Here is a 22157-nt window from a genome sequence, read left to right as displayed (position 1 = left end):
CTTCTAATAGTTCCCTGGACTCTTTTCACGCTCATACAGAAACAAAAAGCAGGTGAGATGGTATGTGACCTATTTAAATTGGAATTTTAAATACCTTGTGCTTTCCTGTATGAATATGTTTATGAGTCTAATCGTGTGCTTTACCACATCCACTGGGCCCCGACCCTATGTCAACAAGAGTGTTGTGGACCCCGTAGTACCGCTGCCTACCTGGTGGTGGCAGTAGTGACCTCGTCGTTGTCATTCTGAGTCAGAACCTTGAACAGCTGGTTGAAGAGCACCGGTAGAAAGCGGATGATCACTGGGATTCTCTCCATACTGAGGAGACCCTGGAGGAGCGTGGGAGGGAAGCATGGGAGGAGGAGGAGGAGGAGGTGGAGGAGATGGAAGAGGAGGAGAAGGGGGATATGAAGAAAAGAAATGGAAAAAAATAAAAAAAAAATGGAGAGAGGGAGAAAAGAGAAAGAACTGGTTTAGTGTTGCACTGATCAGACATATGGCTGTGTTCACTGGTCAAGGCCCCAGTTTTTGTCTCAGTAACAATAAATGAAAGATGAGAGGATATACTGGATTTGCTCTGACCTTCAGGCAGTTGAGGAAGTTGGAGGTAGGAGGTAGCGAGAGATCCAGCTCTCTCTTCTGACACTGCTGGAAGAATCGGTTCAGGTGGGGGTCCTGGCACAGAGAAGAGAATCCATGAATATCAGCAGCTAGGATCTGGAATAATACTTAGTGGAACGGCTCCTTTTAAAGCAACAGTTCATCCTAAACTGAAAACTCTGTCATCATCTACTCACCACCATGTCAGTCAAAACTGCACTAAAGTTCATACCACCACCAACACACAGCAAGGTAGTTTCTGTAGTTCAATCCCAGCTTTTTCTCAAACAGTTGAAACAAATGGGACCTTTTGTTCCAAAAAAGTACAAAATAATCATCAAATTTCTCTAAACAGCTTGCACAGCATAATCCAAGTGTTTTGTAGCCAAATGACTGCACTGGGTTCAAAAGGCCTACATATACCTTAGTATGTAGCGTTATTCTAGGTAGGTTCTTGTGTAGTATGGCAACCGAAACAAGGACACTGGCTATTTACAACTCACCAGCCAATAGAGAGCTATGATGATGCGCCCCAACCTTCTCTATTGAACGCAAGTTGTAAACAGAATCAGCCCATTTCCTTGTTTTGTTGCCATACTACACAAGAAGTTACCATTTCCTCTCCTTAGAATAATGTCGATGAGGCTTTTTGGGCTCACAGTGCAATTGTTGGGCTACAAAACACTCAGGACATGCTGCAGGAGTTGTTTGGAGACATTTGACGGTCATTTTATGCCCTTTTTGGAACTCCAAACAGACAGACCCCTTCTATTTCATTTGCTTTGGAGAAAACTGAGATTGAACTCCTTTCTATGTGTTTGGTGGTCATACAAACTTCAATGGAGTTTTGACTGACATGGGGAGAGATTGCAGAAACCCAGATGACTGTCTTACCTGAGTGTAGACTGTGGAGAGGACATTGGTGGACACTTTGAAGATGGATTTTCCTCCATCTACCCATTTCACGTCTGCTCCATTCTGTAAAATGGAGGGAAGGAGACAGGTGGAGTATGAACACCAGAAAGGAAGAATGCCACTGTCCCATCTTCCTTCTCTTTGAACACTCCATTTATCAACTGCACTTCTTCTCTCACAAATTAAGTTTTTTTTTTCTTATATGTCAGTATTTTCAATATTCATAGACCCTCTGGCCCCGGCCCTCCTTCCTGCTCCATTTTTTACCTTGGAACTGCTGGGTTCTTTGATGGCCAGGTATCCAGGAGGCAGGTTACAGGAGACAGGGATGCTGAACTCCTGAGACGCCAGACGACCTTCTCTGAGGAGAGGCAGCCAAGAATACCCCACTGAAAAAGCACGCACACGTGCATCCGCACACACACACGCACACACATACACACACACAAAACAGGATATGGAATGGTGGACAAATCACAGTATAAACTTCTAACCGACAAGCAAAGTGTTCTAGTGAATTTTAACTCTAGTTTTAGCTGAATCCTGGTTCTGTGGATCTATCACCATCCCCACCTGGGGTTTCCAGAGCTTCTTTCCTCTTAGCATTGGTCTTGGCATTGATGTCACAGGTGACGTGGTAAAAGGAGAAGAGAAGATGGTGTTTTTCATGAAGCTGGGTGGGAAGCTCAATCTTCACCTGGGGACACAACAGCATATGATGGTTCACATTATGTAATGTAATGAATGGTATAGATTGGGAGGTCATCTGCAAACTTGTTCTAGCTAAAGACAGTTAAACACTTTCCCAGTCCATCATCCAGGTTCTAATGATCGCTCTCTATGTGTTGATACCCATCCTATCCTTTCTGTTTCTTGATCCTATCCATACTACTGTTTCTGTCCTCACCTCATCATAGAAGTCGGGGTTCTGGGAGTGATGTAGGACTGTGGAACAGGCTGCTGTGGTGAAGACTGGAGCTCCTGGCTTGCCATAGATGCACTAGAAAAGGAGCAATAGAAAAACAAACAAAAGAAAACGTCATGCTCAGCCATTTTCCCATCATAGCAAGGGCTAAAATGTGGAAAATAGAGTTTTATAAAAGCTGATTAATGTGCCATCAGTGTGTTTTGGATAGCATTTTACCTTTAAAGGTTTGGCAATTTCCTCATCTGAGCTGCGGAACTCCACATAGACTGCAATGTTACGAGCCTGTGAACAAAGAGACCATTGTAACATTAATTAATGCTCATATACCTGCTCAAACAGTGGCTTATGAGTAATAAAACTACATAAAATATGTAAAAAAACAAGTTACACTTTTAAGTTATACCATTAACTTACAATTGCTTGCTTACAGTTTAACTATACGAGTTATACTTTAAGCATTTAGACCATGACGTTGTCTTTATGACCTTTAATAACATTAACTCTTGCTGCTCTGCAACTGTGCTTTATGTTTAATGCTACTGTGCCATACCTTGGCGAAGCTCTTCTGGCTGTCATACTTGAGGTGTTTGGGGTAGACATAGATGTGGTTCTTGTAAACACGGTGCGGCTGGGTGAACTTGGTGGTGTCCTGGACAAACTCCTCCACCTCCACCGTAGGCGGGTGTTGGCTCAGCTCTTCAAAGGGCTTCACTGGTACATAGGAGGATGTCACACAGTCTAGATGGACAGAGAAGAAAAAGTCACAGATTCACAGCTTGAAACACATTACAATGTATGTAGAGGGAGAAGACTAGAAGAAGGCAGAAAGAAAACAGCAGAATGGGAACATGAATGAGCACAGGAAGAGAGTAAGTATAGACTGAAGGGTGGGCGTACTAGGATGCTCCAGAGGGACATAGTCTACTGTGATGTCCAGATTCCCAGGAATAGTCTGCAGCTTGCTGGTCTTCTCAGCCCTGCACACACAGAGGTCAGAGTAAAAGACTGTTCATCTTGTTTTGGAGAAGTCTGTATGGTCTACTTTCTCAGTAAAGCCTATGTCTTACCTCCTGTACTCAGACACCAGCTTAATCAGGTCATCTGTGGAAATCTTGTTGCTCTCCTGTTTGTAGAGAGGTGAGAAACGAGACTCCCTGTCCAATGTCCCCTGGTTGTCCTTAAACACTGACCTATAATAGATTGAATTAGACATCAGTAATAGATGTTGCCTGGTCAATTTCAGATGTTAGGCTGACACTAAATTAGGTTAAAACTCATGAAGAGTACAGTAGAAATGTTTTTCAAGTGGAACAGTGGAACTGACCTGATGGACCAGGCAAATGGCATACGGTACTTTCCCAGTTTACTGCAGAACTGTTTGTTGGATTTCAACATCTTCTGAACAGTCTGTGCAAGACACAAGCGGAGAAAGACAGACAGAGGGAAATGTTAGCAAAGAGTCACATCGGTTGATATTCTTGAATTCTGTGGGATGTGATCAACCCTAAATACTGGTTGACCTAGACAGAGTGACAGATTAAATCAGAGGTTGTTTAATACAGTAAGTCTGGCAGCAGGTTGCATGTCTGGTGATTCACTTAGCCCTCTAAACAAAGACCACATGGAGCACCGCCAGTGGGGAAGCAAGGGAACATATTGGATAGAATCTAGGAAAAACTTAATTTCTAACCCATCTAACTGGCATGCGATGATGAAGATAAACTGGTAGGGACTTACAGGAAAACCACTTCATAAATGTCATGCAAACAACTGTTTGAATAGATGAGGCCATTTCCCTTACAATAAATGGCCCTTACAGCATGTTTCATAAGCCGTTTTTCCCAGCAAGCTCAATGAGACAAGACAATATAAAGTGTTTACCTCTATGTTGTTGGTGATGTACACTACCAGTCAAAAGTTTGGACACACCTGATTGAATTTACTATGTTTTTCATTATCTTAAAGCCATTTTGATCTAACGGCTTATGCTTAAATTCTTGAAATTTGTTTTTTAGACAAATATAAATAGTGAAGTTGATGCCTATGTATGAATTTCTTTCCAAAGCCTTTGTCTTTCCATCAAGGCAAAGGGCGGCTACTTTAAAGAATCTAAAATATAAGATAGTTTCAATTTGTTTCACACTTTTTTGGTCACTGCATAATTCCATTTGTGTTATTTCATGGTTTTGATGTCTTTACTATTATTCTAAAATGTGAAAAATAGTCAAAATAAAGACAAATGCATGTGTCCAAACTTTCGACTGGTAGTGTATGAAATGTAATGCTTAAGACAGAACACAGTACTGCTGATCAGTGTAAATATAGATGCAAGTGAAAGTGGAAGTGAGAATAACAAGGCAATGAATGTAAATCGAATTAAAAAAAAAACTTTTTTAAAAGTGCTTTCTGACCTTGCTTGAATCTGTATTCTTGATATAAGGCTCCGCCCCACAAGTAATATTTCCCATCAGCACCTTTTCCACCCGGGCCACCATCACTATGTCTGTGTGGGGGTTGGTCACTGAGAAGATGGCCTGCATGGACAGCAATGGATAGACACATTTAGACATATTACAGGGTAAATACAGGGTATGTACAAGAAATTAAAGTGTGCTTTCCCTTTTACGAATGAACGAGTAGTATGATCAGATATCACAATCAAATACATTTACACAAAATGTAACAAAACAGTTCTAAAAGTGTTCGAAAAGTATGCAACTCTATACAACATAAGAACATTAAGTCTTATTCTTGTACCTGTTTGGGGAAGCATAGCCAGTGGTCCAGATCCAGGCTGAGATAACAGTCTCCTGGCTTCTTCTCAGCAGGGGAGCTCAGGCCATTCTCCTGACCAGGTCCCGGCCCTGTCACTGGACCCCCTGTCCCGTTACTGCAGCCTCCCAGCATCTGACGCACCGCCTCGTGGTTGAGGTCCACGTGGAAGTCTGCCGACACTTTCCTCCCCTCACGGACATCCAGCAGAACCACCGACACAAAGAAGGGCTCAATCTGGTGGGACAGAAGTGTTATATTGGACAAAATTCATACTGAACTGCGACTATGCATTATACAAAAGGAGATGTTCTTACAAATGCTAAGGATACATACTATTAAGGTCAGGTAGCTATATATCCAAGTCAAATGAACTGTGAAAACACCACTCAGCAACAGCCTCTTTGACATGCTTTCTGTCGGGATATTTCATTATTACCCTTCCCCGCTACTGCTTTTTATATTGCTTACTAGTTTACCAGAAAGCCCATTCTTATATTTCATAAGGAACTGAGCCTGAGGACTCCCAGACTGAATCAAATGAAAGTATAAAGCAGATCAGTGGGGCTAGTGTTTTTTTTGCTGGCATTGGAATGTGCCATCACAACTAATTTCACAGTAACAAATTAGAGACAAAATCCCCACATGAAGCATTTTTGAATAAATATCTGAAAGTGTAGAATATACGTCTTCCCAGGGTGTTTGTAATCCTCACATTGGTGACGGGTCCAGTTTCAGTCTCGTTGATGCAGCCTTGTAGCGTGAGGTTGAGGGATCGACAGGTTATCATAAACCTTCTGCCCAGCTTCTCCTCAAACGGCCGCACTGCTGCGCTCTCAGCTGAGGGATATTCTCCCCGCGGGCTCCTCAAGACCTGGGGTCGGCGACACACAGATCGTTACGGGGAGGCACGCTTTACTTTATTCTATTTAACCAGGTTAGTCCCACTGAGAGTAAGGATCTCTTTTTCAAGGGAAACCTGGTCAAGAAGGCAGCATCATGACAAACATAAAAATTGCAGACTAACAACATACAGTACAACAATGCATAAAGTCAAAATAAGATTCAAGTCATACAAAAGAAAGAGCAAGGTAAAGCAAAGTGTGTACATACAGGAGTGTCAGGGTCTAGCGAGAACAGGTTCAACCTCTCTTCTCTCCTGGCAGAGCGAACACCCTCCTCTGTCTCAGAGATATACTGCGATAGGAGAGATGGGGAGAGAGACAGACAGAAAGAAACAGTTAAAGAAACAGCGTGATTCAAAAAAATAATCATTTATCAATTATGAGTAGTAGTAGTAGTTGTTTGTTCACTAATAGAGCTGATATGGCTCGGGGGCAGGTGTTCAAAACTATCATGAAGTGTTAAATTAACTCTTGTGTGGACTAAACAGTGGCATGGTGCTGACACTTAAATTACGATTTTGTTGTGCATGCATGTATGTGTAAATTGTGATAATGGTAACTGTGGAGTGCAGCAGTAGAGTTATATTATTGTCTGAAAGAGAAGAGCTGTCAGTGCCAACCTTTGCTAACTCTGGATTGATGCCATTCTCTGTAGTTTCTTCATTCTCATGCAAACAGCCGTCACTCAATGACAGGTCAAACACATCTGGAGAGAGAACAAACACAATCAGGGCTCCAGGGAGTGCCTCCTGTTTATGACTGATAAATGCCGATGTTGAGTGGAGGGGAATGTTTATCTACAAAATCCATTTCCCCCATAGGTCAAGGGTCATAGATCATTTTCTGAAAAGGTCAAGTAAATACACAGTAATCACAGTCAGTCTGCATATATCCATCGCAGACTATAATAGGACTCCATCTCTCATATCCATGGACAATAAGGTAGGCAAGCTTCTGGAGAAACATAACTTATACGTGCCTGGAGCTATTCTCCCCAAAGGCCATACTGAACAAAATGGCTCATTAATGTTAGGTCACCACTTACACTCAGCCTGATTTACAGGCATGCTAACAGACCACAGAGCCATGATGGCTGAGGCTATTACATCATTCCATCACTTTTCACTGGGCCAATTCTCCATGCTCTGTCAGAGTGTGTTATGTTACAGGCTGTATTCCCGTGCCCAGCCTCTCACAGTGCTGGCACATAAGGTTTAGTATTATGGATTCTGCTCCGATGCACAGTTTTTTTTTAACAAGGCATGGGCTACTAAACCAAGGTGGAGTCCTTGGTTGGTGTCAGGTCTCATTTCCTGATGTTAATGTTATGGATCAAGCCTCAACCCAGTGGTAATTCTCCCTTTAAGGCATGGCATGATGACAGAAATCCTTTAGTAATGTCAGACATAGAGAAGAAAAGGCTATATTTCTGCTTACACTCAGTATGAAATCATGCCTTTCTTACAGTAACGGCGCCATGATCTATTTATCTGGTGGAATTATTCTAAAATTTCCCATTCTTCTCTCTACAAATACCCATTTCTCCTCTGAACTACCGATCGTGCTTCCCTTCACTATATCCTCACTCCACATTTTCTTCAAATCCCACTCCAGGGCTCTAAATGCACCGGAGGGAACCCTAATGCATTCTTTGGGCATAGTAACAGAACCTGTCTCACCCTGGCGGTGGTCGGTGAGGTCCAGACTCTTGCGGTCTGGAACAGGCCCGTCGTGGGGACTGATCTGCAGGATGCGGGTCAAGGTGCTGATCCACTCCTCCATGTCCTGCTCGCTCTCCGCGGCCAGAACAAAGTACGTCACCTCGTTCATCTTCAGCTCAAAGGCATGCTTCCTCAGGCGGTTATTCTGGAGGGGGATGGATGGATGGATGGATGGATGGATGGATGGATACATAAATGAGCATGATTCATGTAACTACACAACAACATCAAAGCTCCAGAAGTACGCACCTGACACCCTTTAAAAGAAAACCCAAAAATATCTTGACCTGGGCATGTAGTGTCATCATGCCCTATATAATCCTGCTAAGAACTACATTCTCCAGCAGTAAAACTATACAGCATCATGTCTCCTCATGAGAGATCAACTTCACTTCAATACATTCTCTTTACTTTATACCCCTACAAGTTACTGCTTGTGGAGGGAGTCTGATAGCTTGCCTAAGGCACTGATAGATCTGACTCTAAATAAATAACGGTTATAATACAGTGAATGGCTGTGCTAGATCAGGTAGAACATTTCTGTCCCCAGTGTGCTGCTGCCTCAAAGGAACACTTCGCCATTTTTTAACCTTATCTCCACATATTGGTCCTCACTAATACATGCTATGAGATGACAACATGTCTGTCTACTCGCTCTGTGTCTCTGAGACGGGCTGTGGGAAGTCCCAAAATTCACCCGCCGAAGGAATTTTTTTATTTTTTGACTGTACAATAAACAATACATTCTGGCAAGAGTTCACGCATGATATTGTGGGGAAAACTAATTACTAAGAAGCATGTGATTCTTTATTTTGATTATGACAGGAATTCCTATATAGTAGAGCTGCAACGATTAATCGATTAATCGATTAGTTGTCAACTATTAAATTAATCGCCAACTATTTTGATAATCGATTAATCGGTTTGAGTCATTTTTTATGAAAAATAAGTCAAAATTCTCTGATTCCAGCTTCTTAAATGTGCATATTTTCTGGTTTCTTTACTCCTCTATGACAGTAAACTGAATATCTTTGGGTTGTGGACAAAACAAGACATTTGAGGACGTCATCTTGGGCTTTGGGAAACACTGATCGACATTTTTCACCATTTTCTGACATTTTATAGACCAAACAACTAATCGATTAATCAAGCAAATAATCGACAGATTAATCAACAATGAAAATAATCGTTAGTTGCAGCCCTACTATATAGCTTATGTTATTAACATGCTCATTTTGATGGCAAAATTTCATAGTCATAAGACAACATTAGCAAAATCTGTACCCTGCTTTAAATTGTTTTTAATTGAGATTAACACTCTCATTGATTCCCTGAAACGCCATAGAAACAAAAAAAGTATATACACTGTTCAACAGTTTTCAAATATCTAGAACCTTTGAGGTTGTCTTTCTTGTTTATTTTATTCTATAATTTCATATACGTGCTGATGTGTATGCTATGTGCTCTAGTGTCATATATGTGCTTTTACTGTAGGTGTGTTTTTTCTGTCTGACGCATGCTATAGTCTTATGTTATTGTGTCCGCCCTGCTTTAGTGTCTTATGTACACTATGCTTATATGTGCATTTGTTTTGTCTACATGCCATTGTCTCCTAATCTGTCCTTTCTTGTTTTATTGTCTCTCTTGTGTCACTTACTTAGTTCTTTATCTCTGTAACACATGCATTTTAATTCTATCTTATTTGAAATTTTAGGCTGCCTTTTAAACATCTGGCCAGGGACAGCAGATGAAAACTAGCCTTTCTGGCTAACTCTGGCTCATTTACAGTTTGACTGTTGATTGATGTGCATTGTCCCTGAAAAAATAAACCAATAAATAAAATAAAAATAAAATTTGTATTTGTGAAGCTACAACTGCTCTCTTCCTGGATTCTCGTCTCTGCCTCAGGCGGTGGGCAGTCCGACTACAACCAGAAAGAGAGCGGTTGTAGTTTCCACGAGTTGGAAGTTCCAAAATTCACCCGGCGATGACGTCACCACCGGGTGAATTTTGGAACTTCCCACAGCCCGTCTCTGAGACACTCTGGTGCCGTCTCATAGCATGTATTAGTGAGGACCAATATATGGAGATAAGGTTAAAAAATGGCGTGTTAAAGTGTTCCTTTAATAATGAATCAGCAAATGTGTTTGAGTGTGTTTACTATGCCTGAGTGTGTGTGTGTGTGTGTGTTTGTGTGTGTGTACTGGCTTACAAGAATGCGTATTTAAAACCCACCTGCACCACACCAGTGCATGAGTCGAGGAAAATGCATCCTTTGGGTTCCTTGGAGATCTTCTCGTCTTTGTAGAAGTTCATGATGTAGGAGTTGTCAGTCAACTGGGTCAGCTGAAAATACCTCCTTTTGAATGACTGCACAAACAGAAATAAGGTTCAAATATTTTAAATTGGGTTATGGACAAAGTCATTGGCTATTAATCATATTTGACTATATACTAAAAATGACTCAACAAAACAGAAGAATTGGTTGCTATCCAAATACTTTTGGAGCTCACTGTAGCTTAATAATAACATTAGAATTCTTTCTTGGACTAGAGCCCACTGTGTTGCTAGTCAGTGCTATATTCATGATACAGACTCCTGCTGTCACCCTGGGCAGTCTGGGTAAAAATAAGGTTATCAAAGTGGGAACGACACCTATAAAGAAAACTATAAACTATAACGATACATTCACACTACAACAATATCGAATACACTAGGTCAGAAGGCAAGGGAAAAACATTTTAGGCGACAACGGGGGGAGATCTAATGAAGAGGGTGAAAAGGCAAAAGAAAGACAGCAGACATGTGTGCGTGTGAAGAGAGAGAGCAACAGACACCACAGAGGACAAGACAGGGACAGAGAGCTGAATTGTGGGAGTTTGCGTCTCGGTCCCATTTCCTCACCCGAACAGTGATACTATTGTTGACAGTGCTGTTAAAGTTCCCTTTGTACAGCCAGCCGGACCGAAACACACCGATACCTCCCCCTCCTCCTCCTCCCCCGCCGCCCCCACCTCCTTTGGACGAGGACAGGGAGGTGGTATCCTGTAAAACACAAATAAGGTAAGTCATAGATACATTAGCTTGGCCCTCATCCCTCTGGCACAGAGGAGCAGATGATCAATAGAGAAAAGGAGGCTCTCTAGACTGCTTCTATTTCACAATGGCCATTAAGTCAGTCAAATTAGGTTTGTAAACAATGTGTCTAGTCCCAAAGACCTGCCATAAGCTAACCCCTCTTTCAGAGTATTTTTTTTAACAGTTTGAAGGCTGCTATAGACTCATTTCAATGTGGATTTAGAGTGAGGCTCGTGGTGTATCTAGTACACAATGGGTTCAGATTGCCTTATAAAAGCATTCATCAGAACGGTGGTCATTACTGACCTCATCCTTGTCCATGTCTTCATGGTCAATCTCAAAAGAATGGGATGGCAGCTTCTCTGCTTTATACAGTTTCCTATGGGAATGAGGAAAGGAAGAGAAAGATATTGAGAAGAATATGGTACTGCTAAATAAAGCACATGTGCAGTCCAAGAATACTGATAGTGAAATCCAATGATGATGGAAAGAGAAAATGACTTTTGAGATTAAATCAATCCACTCCATTTGACCAATGCAAATGACTGTGGCTGGCTGACTCTGCTCCAGCTTTCTCTGTCAAGAGTCGACAATAGGTGGTCTTCACTAGATCCTGCTCCACTGATTTCACTGGCTGGCCCATCTTTGTGTGTGAGCAATGGGATAAAATGCCTTTGTGTGTGTGCTGTGAGCTGCAGACAGCTAGGCTGCAGTCTGCAGAGGACAGCGTTGGCACCGCTCTCTGCTAAAAGTCACACAATCGTAAAAAGTTGTCTGACAAAATCTCTTAAGGCGAAGATGTTTAGAGGACTTCTGGCATTTGTGGGCTGGCCACTGACACAGGAATGCTAATCTTGGCCGCACAGATAAAAGACCAGAAAGCTCCATTCACACACAGATTACAGTAACTTATGTCAGAACCGCACATATAGCTGCAGATTTAGCTAGATATAACTCAAAATAGTCTCCTTTTTTCTGTTCTATTATGGTTTCCCTGGTGTATTTGCACTTTGGTCATATTTAAAAACTGCATTTATAAACCTGTAAGCTTACAGTTTAAGATTACAAAACAAAGACTGTAACATAGCATTTGTGCTTTTCTTCTATCTCCAAAATAATGCCAAAAGACGAGTGGACTTAATGGAATAATTTCTTGGAATGATTGAGCTCTAAATTGTGCTCAAGTTGCATTAAGTTATTCACTTTATAGCTTATCCTGGGTATCAGTGCATAGGTCATGTGAACTGACCGAGAGAATACAGTGGTAACCCATGGGAGAGAAGAGGGACATTCCTGTGGTTGTGAGCAGTAATTGCAGGACTGCTCTAGGTCAGTCTCACTGGGACTGAAGAAAAGTCTAGTTGATTGACTGACTGATTGTCTGACTGACTGACAGACAGCCTAACTAAATAAATGGCTGACTGACTGACGCACTGACTGAATGACTGACTGAATGGATGAATGGCTGACATCTAAAAAAAGGGACCGGACACACATGAAAGTGCACATCTGTTAGAGTGAGCAAACTTCTCTTTTTCACTCAACACCGGCCACCATCTTGTTCTTGTTAGCTTGTTAGCAGTGTGACAGATTATAGTTCTCATTGATGTCAGGAGCTGCTCAGCTGAACTACATTCCCTCTCTCTACAACATGTGTTCATGTGAAAAAAGCTGACATATGTCCCTGACCAAGACATGAAGTCAAAAAACCTTGGTTCAGCATTTTCCAATTTCATCATAACATCTCAAACGTTTAAGTAAGCAGGAAAAATGCCAGTTCACAGTATTCTCTGCGCTTTATGGGCAACTTAATAATTCTTAAAAGTCCAAAAGCAAAGGAAAGACCTACAAAAAGCCAACAGTGCCATATGCAAGTTGAGTTAAAACCCTATACAGCAGACACAGTAGAGGTGATGGTAGAGTACTGTCAATACTGTATTACCTGGGCAGCAGGCGGTAGTCTCCAGCGTAGTCGTCATACTTGAACTGGACCACATATAGTTCAGAGTTGTAGTACTTACAGGCCTGGAGGGGGGGATGGAGATTTAGTGGAATGTGATAAAATATTAACTTTCCAAAATGATGGCCTCTCTGGGAAACCTTGACCTGGGGCAGCTCAAATTTCTCCAGATGATTAAGAATGCGATACTACAGTACAGATAGTGGTAGCACAGTCAGACTGCGGCTCTCCCCAGGCCTACTTACTCATTTGCAAGCTGGGATTCATCATTAGATTATTTAAACTCTAAAAGGAATTGAATTAAGATTCTGTCCCCAAGGAATCTATGAAGAAGATATCTTTATATCTTAATAGATTCCTTGTCTGTCCCGTGGGTTGAAATGGCACTCTCTGATGGCATGTAGGTTCTTCACCGCCTCTCTCTTTTTCTTTCTCAAACACACACACATGTACACACACACACATACACACGCACACAAAAACAAAGACTGCAAGTTTCACATCCTCTCTCTGTCTGATAGTTGAATGTCAGTTTTGTTGTTCTCTGTTATTTTTTAGGTTAGAAAGATCCTGACTGTTAACAACATCAGAAACTATGGACAGACCAACCATATTATCAACTACAATAACAACCTCACACAGTGCAATCTTTTTCACTACAGTATAACAAAACAACATTAATAAGCAGTCTAGACAGGTTTACTTTCTCTGGCAATCAATCAAGTCAGGTGCCAACACACAAACAACTGTTATAATTTGCATGCATTTACATACACACACACGCACACACACACACACACACACACACACACACACACACACACCAGTCCCCAGTGCTGTCTGGGGTGTTTCCGTCTACAGAGATATTATTTCTACTCTGAGCCCTTGAGATTATGATTGGTCAATCAATGATTCCCCGCTGCAATGGGCTGTGATGGGCCTGGCCTAATCTCTCCCTCAGACACACACACACACACACACACACACACATCACAATACATAAACACATGCACAGACAGGCATCTGGTTTACTTTAGAGGCATGGTGGAGGGAGGAGAAACCGCTCCACCAGTATCAGGAGGTCCTATATTAAGAACAGCCAAAACTGACAGACCTAACCACCACTAACCGAACTGTCTTCACTCCAAACCACAGTGGCTTCAGTTAAGTCTTATACATACTGGCACACACATGGAAACACACACACACACGCACATGCACACACACACACACACACACACACACACCCCTCACCTGTCTGACCAGCAGACATTCAGCCTGTAGCTCTGCCCCCTCAGGAACGGTGGCGTTGAGAGTCCGTCTCTCCTGAGGCACCGTGGACACCTGCAGAGAAACCAGAGAGAGGAGGGGCTGTTAACATGACAGGACACCACCGGAAAAACAGGGGAGAGTCTAATAAAAATGTATTGTTGATAAGAAAAAATTTAATCTCATGAGGGATCATTTGGCCTGACATGCAAAAAGATATACAGTAAATTAATGTAATATTTCTTCATTCCTTGCTTCTTCTTGAAGTCGGTCTTGACCGCCTTGATTACAGTGAAGCTGAATAGCTTTGCTCCTTCAAAGTCCAACCCTTAAATATGTATTCCCTTTCTCAGCACTGATTGGACTTATAGCTATTCATCTAGCTTATGAAACATTCAGCTCTAATTACAGAGTATATTGGACGATCCATTATACAGAAAATCAACATTCAGTCTTTTCGCTGGATGTTCATATTCAGACAGAAATATAGGAATATCCTTCCCAATGATGGCGCATGAAGGCATTGAAAATGTGTCTGCAATAAAGATCTGTGTCCGTGACGAGAGTCCGGCTTTGATTTATACAACCCAATCAGCTGGCTGCAATGCTGAGCTCACAAACCAGCTGGCAAAGCAGCAACTCTAGTGAATGGCGTTTGTGCATTAGCAATACTCCGCCAAGCCACTCTCACTTTCAATTAAGGAAATTGACTGTAGGCTGCAGAGACAAAGTATATCAGAGGAGATTGTTTTGTAGCCAGAAAGAGCTTGGAACCAGTAGAGTCATGCATTAAAACATCAACTCCGGGGTCCACAGGCAGACGATACTCTTTACCACAAGCAGCCAATTAGGCCATCCTAATGTGCAGTGGATCTGTGTCTGCAGGAACACATTAGCACAGTAATGAAGGCACTAATGAACAAAGAGCTAAAGGGAGTTGGAGAGCATAAATTGCTGGCTGTAATGAAAAGACCGCAAAGCTAAACATGCATGGACAAGTGTGAATAAGTGTGTCATGGTGGGGTTGGGGGCTGAGTGTTTGTGTTTGCACACGCTCATCTATTTATGTGTTGCTTTTAATGGAGCCATGTGTAGCATCATAAACATCAATCACTGTCAAATTAACTGTGATACCTTGGTATAATAACCGTAAACAAATGACACCATGGTTGAAATGTTTGGCAGCCTCTATCTCATGCCAGTTCTATTGTTAGTGCTAGTGATTCTCAAAATTAAGAAGATTTCCCATAAAACCCCTTGCTTCCTGTTGCAAAGGATAAACATGTTGGAAATATTTTTTCACTCGTTCCGCCATCTGCGAGAAGTTAAGCTCCATTTAGCTCACAATGTAAAATGCAGTGTAGCGCGGTTGCCAATCGATGGTCTTGTTTGTTTACGGTAATTATACTAGTGTCGGTGTTAATGTGGTAATGGTTTACTGATGTTAAAATGACACACGTAGCGCCTTCAAGGTGGTGTGAGTCATGTTTGTTCCCCCATACCTTCTGCTCACACACACAACCATGCACACACACACTCTCTCACACACACACACACACACACACTCTTACCGAGAAATCATTGTCAGGGAAGAGGAGCAGGTCTCTGAGAGGGTCTTCTTTCAACTCGTCTCCCAGCTCAGAGATGACGGCCTCATAGTCAAGAGGATCAATCAGCTTAGGCTTCTCCTGCTGCAGTTGGACACAAACAGACAGATATTCAATCAGTATTCACTTGTTTGGCTGTTTTCAAGATCAATTATTTCATTTTATATCTCATATCTAATACCAGACAGGGTGAAAGCAGAGAAAGAATAAGATGAATAAGACTGCGCTAAGATCTCAACTACAGTAGTATCCATGGTAGAAGCCCCCCAACACTGCCTTTATCCAGTATTAGTACTACACTAATTACCAAACAAGTCCTCTAGGGGTGGACAGTACAGCAGCAGTGTAACAAGCATGCCAAATGTGGGTCTTAGAGATGGCAATGGTCACAGTAAATTAGACATAGCCAAAACACAATCTCAGCTTTCTGGATAAAAGCCATTATCATGCCATTTCCTGTGTTTCGCCGTGACATCAGGAGCTAAAAGAAGCGCAGAGGAAGTAGCAGATGAAGTGGTAATGTGAGGCTGCGCTACACCACACTGCAGACTTGTACAAAATATATGTGAAGTGGTTTTTAACTATTCGAGTGGGATAGCTTCATTTAACTTGTCACGCATACGACTAACCTCAAATGTGAAAACGCCACACATAAGATAAACTAATCAACAGATGCTTCTATTTGCGAAGGCCTGTTTTCGAATAGTCCTCCTTACCCTTTATTAAACGTAGAGTATATAAATCACCAAATTAGATCAGTGAACATACATCAGAGAAAACAATACATTCACAATAGATTACTCTTTGCTCAAAGATTACAGTTTAGAAAATATTGTGAAGGATTGCGGATTGGACAACAAGAAAACATAACATTAAAAACATGTGTTGAACAGATCAAGGACAATGGTAGATTATTTCTGTCATCCAGAGAACAGCAGCACAGTGGCAGCAGTAAAAATGAGAGCTGAAACAGGCTGTGGTCAGAGAGAGGGAGGAAGTAATGATCTCTGAGACTCTGTTCACACGCACAGTGAAGGCCGGGGCTTTTACCCACAACAGCTACCTTTACAGAGAGAGAAGCCCTTGGCACTCCACCAACAGAGAGCACAGGGGAAAAAGGCAAGGATGTAGGAAAGTCCATGAGATTACCAGAAAAGGAAAGGTGATCCTTGCCTTAGGACAGCCCCATTATTAATAGTTAAGGTTAGGTTACAATGTAGGTGCTCTGCCTGAAATCTATTAAAACATACAAGTACTAGCCATACCCAACATATTGTATACGGTTCATATTTACTCATATTTAAAAGACACATGGAGCATTCAAAAACTGTACATTGTCAGCATTCTACATTTTACTATATCCAGAACCTTCCTAACTCCAAACACTGATGATTGTCATTCGTTTGGATAATTTCATGATCATCTGCACAGCATTAGCATGTTTTTCCCATATCTTCCTGGTAGAGGTTCTGGTTCTGGTTCTGGTTCAAAATGGACTAATAAACAAGGTGTTTTAGAGCTCCGGGTAATCTTTGGTCCATGAATGAAGTCTAATATTGGTAAAAACCTCAGATCAGAAAATGCAATAATGTGTCAAATAATCACAATTCGATTTTTTTGTCAATATCTTTCAGCCCTACTTCCTGGTGTTTATTCAGTCGAACTAGTAAAGCTGTATGACATAAAAAAAAATTCAGCATGCTGAAAAATCCTGGCTTTTTCAGCATGCTGATGTTGAAGAAAACGTATCCTAGTAAACATATTTCAAATTTGCTATTCTGAAAAGAAAAACTATCATGAGCACATCAACGGCACGTCAACGGCAGTGAAAACCATTCAGACAGACTGACAGATTAGCTGAGGTTAAAGTTATCACATCATCATAGTCATACTTGGTATACATTTGGAGTCAAAATGTATACCAAGTACACCCTCAGATGGTGCCTTCTGACCCATGTGATGTCAGAGTAAGTGATTAAGTGTTTCACTGGGTGCTGGTTTTCCCCTGACAAGCTGACAGCTTTCAGATGATGCAACATGGTAACATCTGCTAGATGTGTATCATTTTCTCTGTCAACTTCAAACTATGAACCTGTCACAGAGCATGCCGCAATGGACTGTAACATACAAATCACACATTGGCACAAGAAGAGGAAATGAACCAGACAAAGCCATGCTCATATCATAAATGCTGATAATACAGAAAAGATTATGGGCTGAGTATTATAACGGCAGAGATGAAGTAGGCTGTGGACAATAATCATTCAAGGTGTATAAATTACATTTACAGCAGTGATTGACAGCAGGCAAACACAAGTCATTGATAGCAAAACCATAACAATGCGGTAGTCATTTCATTCTAGATCATTTGAGGCTAATACAGTGTAAAATACTGACACCCTGGATATATATATATACTAAATGTGATACTCACACCCTAACAACTAACTGAGACAGAAAGAGATGATACATACAATACTCAGGCGGTTGAAATTCGATCTCACTCGTTTGCTCTTTATTTTCTTCCTGAAGGTGATTTTGCTCCTGAAGCTCATTGTGACTAGAATTAAGTGCACAAGTTACAGCATTACACAAAGAGCAGCCAACTGTCCGCTATCTAGAAATAAAACTTAGACACAGCTAAAGTCAAAGGAAACTACTACAAGTTAAACAAACACACGCTGAGGACATGTGCTCTGTCAGAAGCAGAACTAGCGTTCAGCGGGTTTATGAGTTATGTGTCAGAGCGCGTGGATGTGGAGGAAGTAGATGTGTGATGTCCGACACGCAGTTCAGCATACACATGTCTATATTAACACACACACACACACACACTGAGGAATCACCGGGTAAACGAGAAACTATCCAACCACGCTCTCCACTTTCTACAATTCATATTTATTCTCTCAATTTATTTATTCTCTTCTCTTTCACCCAGGAGTCTTAAAGTTATCATCTGGACTGAACAAACTAAAAGTGGGGTTACCGGCTCACACTAAATTGCTTCTACACTCCCTGCCATGCTAACACTGCAAACACACACAATAAGCAACTGCTTCTCTCTACAGTTAAACACTATCATGTACTCACACATTCTCAAAGCCACATTCACTCTCTGCGTCTTATCTCCTTCTGTCCGTGGTTATCAATAGCGCAGCCTCAGCTTGCTCATGCACACACACACACACGCATGCACACACATACAGACATACACACGAACGAACAACCATTAAGTTCCTGTTCTAAACCAAGGTAGTCTCTGTCCCTCTTGCATGGAGAGCTGTGTGTGAGGCGGTGTACAGAGTGTGGAAGCACTGCAGTGTCCTGACAGAATTAATCAGAAGTAACAGCATTATTATAGACAGCATTATTGGGTGAAGCAGTGGGTGTAGGTTTCACATTTTTACAGAATTCGATATGAAGCATATTAACATACACGTAAACATAACATTTGCATATTTCCATGCTTGCGGGTATGCACAAACACACACACACACACACACACACACAGACACACAAACACTCACTTCCCCAGATTAAACTCCATAGCAGAACAGAGATCAGTATTAGAGGAAACAACTTCTGATGATATAACCAACTGTTCTGACTGTTGCTAACACCATTACATAAGAAACTTCCATTAGGTCATCTGGGAGTATTGATGATTTAAGCGAGGCAAACAAATCAATGGAGTTTTCCCTTTTAAAAGAGTTTGTGCAGTTAATGAGGCGCGGCAATGTGGAATCAAACCGTGTGAACAAGAGTAATCTTTTTTACACTGTGCAGCTAATTCACAGTGCTGAGGCTGTTCAGTCATTTTCACACTGTCCTTCTAAGTATAGTACGAGAAGGAGAATAGCAAGTGGAACAAGGATGGCTCCATTCAGGTCATGGCAGTTTGGCTTGGTTAGATAGTGTGAAATAGCAAGGAAATTTTGAGGTTGAGGTGAGAAGTTTGTTTGACATGTTTACGTTCCCAGAACACATTCAACATCACTCTTAAATGCAACGGTTTCTCTCTCTTTCCCTTTGTGCTCGAAGCTTGCTATTTACGAGATTTAATGATTCAATAGAGACAAGTGACATAGAGAAAGGTGCCGACAGTCAACATTATGTCTCATCATTGTAACTGTCATATTCATGATAGTAAACTGAGAGCAGAGGTATAAAAAAAGCGACATGACAAGACCTTGCAATCTACCAGCACAATACACTTCTAAGTAATGCATTAATCTTAATCTGTTTTCCTAATTTAATAACCTTTAATAAGTCTTTGATGTTTCGCATCTGAAACAGTGAATCATAATTACGCTCTGAGCACTGCACTCCTTCAAGCCTGTTTAACGACCTCTTCTGAACACTGCGGCAGCGCACGCCAGCTCGCCCTCCCTCCTTCGCTCCCTCCCTCCATCCTTCCTCTCTTCTGCTCCAGCTGCCTCAGCTGGCTCCATCCCTCCATCACCTCCCTCTCTTCCTCTCCTCCATCACTTCCTCATCTCATCAAACATGTCTTTGGTGTCTTCATGCTGCTCTTTTCTCTTCATTTCATTCATTCTTTCTCTCTCTCTTTCACAGTCTCTTTCTGTCTCTCTTGTTCACATCGTCACCCCATTAAGCATCCTCTCTTTTTCTTTTTACGTCTCTCCTTCGATCCCCCTCTCCTCTGTTTTTCTATCCCGCCCTCTCAGCAGGGGCGAGGCAGAGTGGGTGTTGATGTTGGTAAACTACAGCTGTGTGGAGGGCACAAATAGAGTACTAGGCTGCTGGCTCACAGCATGGCTTCCCTCCAGCATAACTGTGAACAAGGGAGCAGGACAGAGAGAGAGAGAGAGAGAGAGAGAGAGAGAGAGACAGATAGAGAGAGATAGTGAGGGGAGGGGAGGGGGAGTGCTGTGAATGAGAGAGAATGAGAGAGAAAGAAAGACAGAAGAGCGGAAAAAACATTTGGATGTGAATAAATCAAAGTTGAGAAATGAATAAGATGGTGCGGACCAAAGAGAGTGAACGAGTGCCAAAACAGAGAAAGGCGGAGAGGGAGATTAAAGAAAAGAGAGTTGATGCTGAGAGAAAGTCCAGGGTTCACCTCTTCGCACATCATCTGCACAAGCTGGTCTATGTCATCCTCAAGCACAGGGTTTAAGAGCTTATCAATCTATTCGGGGAAAGATGAGAGGAGTGTGCGACAAAGACAGAGAAAGACAGAGAGAGAGAGAGAGAGAGGGACAGAGACAGCTGAGACAGCAGAGAGAAGAAACCAGACAGAAGCCATCTGCTTTACATCATTAGAGCGATGTAAGGTCTACACAGAGACACAGCCGGACTAACAGCGATTCATACTTCAGAGGGAGGTGGCTCCTCTGATGAAAAAGAGTGTTTGCCACTTCTTTTGGGGCAATTTGACATGCTGAGTTAATGGTGTACAGCCCATGAGCATTTTTTGTAACTTGCTCACATTCTTTTGAACTATACAATGAATGCACACTTTTTTTGGGAGGCTGGCTGCTTAACACCTATGCATCACATCTATTTGAGCCTGTCCAGTCAACTGTGTGAACGATCATTCTACAAACAGCCCTCATTTCTCAGTGATTGGACAAACGTGCAATTTCCCAATTCACACATAAATTACTCACTAATTAACCAACAAAAAATCAGTAGCTGAAGAAAGGGAGCAGCATTAGTGACAGGCAAAGACAGACAGACAGGCAAACAGACACACAGACATAGTAACACATGATCGAACATCACTCTAGGAGTGAACACAGAGTGAAAGTGGGACTGGAGGACTCGCATTCTATCTCTGACCACAGTGTCAATGACAGGGTGGCAGACGGATGGAAAAGAGCATCAAGCTTGGAGGGAGAGACAGAGGGAGGCGGGGAGGGGGGGGGAGGGGGGGGGGGTGCTGTACGTCTGGCAGCCGGTTGACAAGTTCTGCTGCTGCATCTCTCATGTCTGTCAGCCTTCGTCCTGCTCTGATATCCCCCTATCTGTCCAACATTTCCTGCCAAATAGGGATACAGTACAACATGCGTGATACCCTAGCTTCTCAAAGTATGGGTTGGGGGCCAATCTCTTGTGGGTCCCCCAATGACAAATAAGGCAAGATGAACCTTATTGTCCCCAAGGGGAAATCTGTCTTGGACATAAAGTGCTGCTGCTCAGGGCAAACAAGTAAACACATCACATAAGCCACATCACATTAAAAGACTTAAGTAAAAAAGACTAGGTTAAAAAAAGAAATAAAATAATACCAATAATAAAAACATTGTTAGACAAACAGACTCCCTAATGGCTACTCCTCTCCACCTCTGTAGTCATTTACTGCATGGCAAGGCTAGACAGTTTAATAACTTAAAAAGGCTCTGTCCCCCGCAATGAATTATTAATAAATATGGTTAT

At 41.9% G+C, this 22157-nt stretch overlaps 1 protein-coding gene across 3 annotated transcripts in view; it reads right to left on the bottom strand.

The window, feature by feature from the left end:
* The window catches only part of dock10 (dedicator of cytokinesis 10), a 61976-nt gene that overhangs the window by 19526 nt on the left and 20293 nt on the right, over positions 1-22157 (bottom strand). For 2 of the 3 annotated variants that reach the window (XM_078284347.1, XM_078284346.1), the window contains exons 2-24: positions 15720-15839; positions 14134-14223; positions 12862-12944; positions 11226-11298; positions 10746-10886; positions 10077-10211; positions 7800-7986; positions 6741-6826; positions 6329-6412; positions 5931-6089; positions 5201-5452; positions 4855-4977; positions 3768-3850; positions 3511-3633; positions 3341-3420; positions 2994-3181; positions 2660-2725; positions 2423-2515; positions 2089-2212; positions 1783-1904; positions 1495-1578; positions 583-675; positions 211-329 (exon numbers count right to left, since the gene is read on the bottom strand). In XM_078284347.1, coding sequence (XP_078140473.1) covers positions 211-329; positions 583-675; positions 1495-1578; positions 1783-1904; positions 2089-2212; positions 2423-2515; positions 2660-2725; positions 2994-3181; positions 3341-3420; positions 3511-3633; positions 3768-3850; positions 4855-4977; positions 5201-5452; positions 5931-6089; positions 6329-6412; positions 6741-6826; positions 7800-7986; positions 10077-10211; positions 10746-10886; positions 11226-11298; positions 12862-12944; positions 14134-14223; positions 15720-15839 — 2708 coding nt within the window. Of the gene's footprint in view, positions 1-210; positions 330-582; positions 676-1494; positions 1579-1782; positions 1905-2088; positions 2213-2422; positions 2516-2659; positions 2726-2993; positions 3182-3340; positions 3421-3510; positions 3634-3767; positions 3851-4854; positions 4978-5200; positions 5453-5930; positions 6090-6328; positions 6413-6740; positions 6827-7799; positions 7987-10076; positions 10212-10745; positions 10887-11225; positions 11299-12861; positions 12945-14133; positions 14224-15719; positions 15840-18229; positions 18316-18845; positions 18940-22157 lie in introns of those variants that run through there. The other variant, XM_078284348.1, reaches the window with a different exon arrangement.

The sequence above is a fragment of the Centroberyx gerrardi genome, chromosome 6 (genome assembly GCF_048128805.1).
Source record: "Centroberyx gerrardi isolate f3 chromosome 6, fCenGer3.hap1.cur.20231027, whole genome shotgun sequence".
NCBI classification, from domain to species: domain Eukaryota; kingdom Metazoa; phylum Chordata; class Actinopteri; order Beryciformes; family Berycidae; genus Centroberyx; species Centroberyx gerrardi.
This window is presented reverse-complemented; position numbering and strand designations above follow the sequence as displayed.